The sequence below is a fragment of the Phalaenopsis equestris genome, unplaced genomic scaffold, assembly GCF_001263595.1.
Source record: "Phalaenopsis equestris unplaced genomic scaffold, ASM126359v1 Scaffold000297, whole genome shotgun sequence".
Lineage (NCBI taxonomy): Eukaryota > Viridiplantae > Streptophyta > Magnoliopsida > Asparagales > Orchidaceae > Phalaenopsis > Phalaenopsis equestris.
In genome coordinates this window covers 1150450-1155059 of record NW_018164739.1, presented here as the reverse complement: position 1 = coordinate 1155059, position 4610 = coordinate 1150450, and the positions used below count along the sequence as shown (strand labels likewise).

The 4610-nt window shown below is 33.5% G+C and overlaps 1 protein-coding gene across 4 annotated transcripts in view; it reads left to right on the top strand.

Annotated features, from left to right (window-relative positions):
• The window catches only part of LOC110025370 (protein Mpv17), a gene marked incomplete at its 5' end in the record, with an annotated part of 6594 nt that extends 2665 nt beyond the window's left edge, over positions 1-3929 (top strand). The window contains 4 exon segments of one of the 4 annotated variants that reach the window (XR_002294112.1): positions 2240-2389; positions 3209-3341; positions 3427-3532; positions 3626-3707. Coding sequence is in view for 3 of the 4 variants with exons in the window: in XM_020725815.1 (XP_020581474.1) it covers positions 2240-2389; positions 3209-3341; positions 3427-3466; positions 3626-3713 (411 nt within the window). 4 annotated transcript variants of the gene reach the window in all.
• Positions 3930-4610: the final 681 nt, after the last annotated feature.

The following is a 4610-nucleotide window of genomic DNA, read 5'->3' as shown; positions in this document are numbered from 1 at the left end:
CGGTTGAACTGCGGGGTAAGAAGAAGTTGCGGAAGGATAAATGTCTCGTTGTTGAGCTACAGTCTAGTCACCACCTCGTACAAGTTACAACCGGAACACCTTCCTATTATCGAGTATAACTTTCGGAGGGGAAGAACGCCTCAAAAGCAGCAATTGAAAGCAATAATTATTAAAAACCTCCTGCACCCTAGGCAAACGCAACATAATATAAAGGATTCTATCACAAAGAGATAGGAAGGAATTTGAAATTGGGATAGAAATAGAAGGTGGTAGAGAAGGTAGGCAATGAATAGGGAGGAATTGGAATTGGAAGGAAATAGAAATAGGAAAGGGGATAGAAAAAGCAAGGAATAGAATATGAAGGAATTGGAATTGGATAGAAGTAGGAAAGTGGTTGGAATAGGAAAGGTGAGGGGGAGGGAAGGGCTGTAGTACTGTAGCTACAACAGTACTGTGATGGTATGCTCCCGCGTCACACACACACACACTTTCTCTCTATATATACACTTACACTTAAAATATACTTATACATATGAAGACACTCATGTATTCATGTCTCTATGCACATATCAAGATGTATGCTCCCACGGCACACACACACACACACACTCTCTTTCTCTCTATATATACACTTACACTTAAAATATACTTATACGTATGAAGAAACTCATGTATTCATGTCTCTATGCACATATCAAGATGGTATCAGGTGATTACTTCTTGAGTGGGAACTAATAGATGTTGATTTCAGGTCGATTAAAATTGAACCCTTTGTGCAAAAGATGTTGCTGCAGCAGGAACCAATGGCAATGCTCCAAGTGGTGTAATTTGTTGTATTGTGCACAATTTAGGAAGTGATGCTATATTAGCAAGACAAAATGCTGCATGGCAATAGGCAATTACATTCTGATATATGTAGATGGTTACACTGTACGGGGTGCATGCGATGTCGTTGTGTGAAGAACAAATGATGATAATGTGTGAGGCGCAAGTGACAAATGATTATTTTGTTGGAGTTGACAAATGATAATGTGTGAGGTGCAAGATAGTTAAAATTATCACACTTATATGTCACTGTATCTTCAAATAGTACATATTGAGAATTGATAATATCACTTGACCCTCTAATAATATTGATTGATAAATATTAATATCAGTTTATCATTTTCTATAAATTCTAAACACTATCACCTTTTTTCTTAGTTTTTTTAACTATCTAATGCATGCATTATCAATTAGAAATAGTCATCAAGAGAGATCATAGACTAAGGCCCTCTTTTGTAAGAAAATTGTAAACTTTTTTGAAAATTAATGAACCGTTCATTTGAAATGGAGTCTGTGTTTGGATGTAGAACTTTGAGCGAAGGATAATGAAGTGTTGAGAAGTTCAAATTATTGGTGACGGGCTCTTAATCAACCCTCAAATCATTTGAAGTTCATTTTACTTCCTTCAGTACAAACAAATGCCTTAGAGAACTAGCTGTGAGAGTGATGCAGGGCAATATTCCCATCCATATTAGTCAAGAGAGTAGATAGTGGATTAAGATGAAAGATAAAGATGTGGAAAGAGAAGAGAGCATGAAGCATCGAAAGTGAGGGAAGCGAGAAATTACAAATGCGGTACTCGAACCCCTTATATAGAGTAGAAACTTAATATTGAAGAGAATCTTGTCCGCAGAGAGAGTTAGGAGGGATCCAAGAGATGGAGTGCTTCAATAAAGGTCAGAGATAAGAGACTAGAGAGGAAGGGCAAGTGGAAAGGTTAGAGAGAAGAGACTGGAGAGAAAGGGCAAGTGGGCTAGTTAATCCTTTAAAATGGGAGAGAAGCAAGGAGAAAGTATTGTTATGTGCAAAATCAACATTGCTTTTACGATATTTAAAAACATTAATTTGTTGCTTGAGTGTAATTAAGTTTTAACATGACAATTTTTTTATGTTTAACGAACATTTTCATCTTTGTGTTTTAGTTTTTGTGCCATGCAAACTTTTGTCCATGATTCACTAAGAATGTCAATTTAGTCTGAAGTTTCTTAGAGTTACAGATGCTATGTGGAAAGCAAAAAAAATAATATGATGTTCTTCTTATTGTCTTCATTAACATTTAGTGATTGAATGGAATATGATTCGTTGCTCTTCAAATATATATCTTGGTCTCGAACAAAATAATTATAATATCCAACTTTTTTGTCACTATAGTTGTAGGCTGTTTTGGAGATCTCATAAATATTTTTGTTCTCAGGAGGCATCCTTTTGGTCAAATCATGATTGGCTTAGGTCTCTTCGGATGGCTTCCTATGGGTTTTTTCTCTATGGTCCAGGTTCTTATGTGTGGTACCAATTCCTTGATCAATGCATGCCAAAACAAACACTCATTACGCTTTCAACAAAGGCAAGTTTAGAGTATTTAAAATTCTTATATATACATATTTAACACCTAAACTTCAATATTTATATACATAATTCTCAAATCTTTGAAATCACATAAAAAACACCATTATTATTAACTTCTTCAAAGTAAAATACACTTTTTCATACATAAGTTTAGATATGTAAGTAATCAATTTGTACATCTAAAATTTTTGGTGTTAGATCTATAAATACATATGGACTAAAGTGCCAAAATGGTCACCTAACTATTAAATGGAGTCATTTTAGTTCCAAAATCTATAGAAGTGTTAAATTAATTCCTTCTCTTTTAATATGGACTATAAAAGTCCGCAATGAGGAGTTTTTCAACCCCTTTTAAAAAGGTTTGGAGACTAATAAGATGTTTGGGGCAGCTGTAGCTTATTGAATAATTTGCTGATAAGCTCATTAAAAATAATCTACTGATAAGCTACGTGCGGTGGCTATTACAAATTTTTATTTTCTTGGAAAAGTCAGATCATTGCCAATAAGCTCCCACCGCACCTAGATAGGTGCGGTGTGAAAACATTGTTTTTAACATTTTGAAAACGCATAAATTGCCAAAACGAAGTTTACACAAACAGGTCAGGTGCGTTTTCAAAACGCCACCGCACCAAATAAACTACCCCAAACTCGCCGTAAATCGATACTTTTATAGATTGTAGAACTAAAATGAACCTGCAAAATATCTCAATACATAAGAATTGTGTGACATGGTTGATTTTCCTAAAATGTAAAAGTTAGGTAAAGAGTTTCCCATATATACAATTTGTTTTCAACACGTTTCTTCATCTAATTTCAGGTCATATTAAACCAGATTGTGCTCGGCCCATGCGTTATTGCTGTTATTTTTGCATGGAACAATTTATGGTTAGGAAAGTTGTCTGAGCTTCCAGCGAAGTATCAGAAAGATGCTATCCCCACACTCCTCTACGGTAATAGATTTGCAAATATACCTACTTTTTTTTTTTAATTTAGAAGAATTTACGACCATTAAATATTAAATTTATCATGATGCAGGCTTCAGGTTTTGGATTCCTGTTACTATATTGAACTTTGGGTAACTAATCAGCAGCTAGAGTTGATTTTTTAATGGTTTGCGTCTGCATTTTTGTGAGAAAGCTAGGTCTTTTTGTCTGTTAGCTAGGTCTTTCCTGTTACTATATTATCAGTATATGTTGCTAAATTTTATTTTTAATCTTTTATTTTGTTTATACAGGATAGTGCCTCTCCCTGCTCGTGTGGCTTTCATGTCCACCTGCTCTATATTCTGGAATTTCTATTTGTCTTTAACAATGAGCAGGTGATGCAGAATCCCAAAATGTCGTATTAGAGCGCTCACTCTGCACGGCAAGTAAAAAGGAAAAGAACTTCTCTAACAGGCCCACTACCTTTTTTTTTCTAATCAATGTGTTAGGCATTCGAGTACTTGAGATAAATTTCTGTTCTTATTCATTGTTGCCTTATATTTGGCAAAAATTGTTATGTATTTTGTAGTTTCATATTGTAGGTTTATTTTACCATTATGCTTTTTGTTGATAATTTTTTGCATTATCATTGTTTGTGTTTATGAAAATACGATCGACCTTAGTTATAAAAATTGGTTTGGAAATTTGGTTTAAATGTAAAAGCTTAGAGAACTGAAAAAAATATCAAACGGCCCGCAGAGAGTTTAAAAAAATAATCTGTGACGCTAAAAATTCTGCTTTTAGTGATATTTTTAATAAAAGATTAAATACTAAAGATGGTGGAAAATATATGTATAAACTAGCCCAACAAAAAGAAAAGAGAAGTAAAGATTTAACTCAAGTAAAGTGTATTAAAGATAAAAATAAAAAAAAAAATTTTTCTTAGAAAAAGATATTCAACATAGGTGGGTGAGTTATTTTGATAAGGGTGAGCTATTTGATAAACTTTTCAATGAATTTTCTAAAAATATGATCATAATATCATTAATAATAATGAAACATTTCATTTTTACCATCACATTAGTAAAAAAAAGTTTATGAGGCTTTAACGAAAACCAAGGGTGAAAAGTCTGTAGGACCTCATGATATCCAAATTAAAGTGTGGAAATTTTTAGGAGATTTGGGAGTTTCTTGGCTTACTAAACTCTTTAATATTATTTTAAAAACAAAAATGATGCCAGAGGAGTGGATGAAGAGTATTTTGGTGCCCATTTTTAAGAGTAAAGGGGATGCACA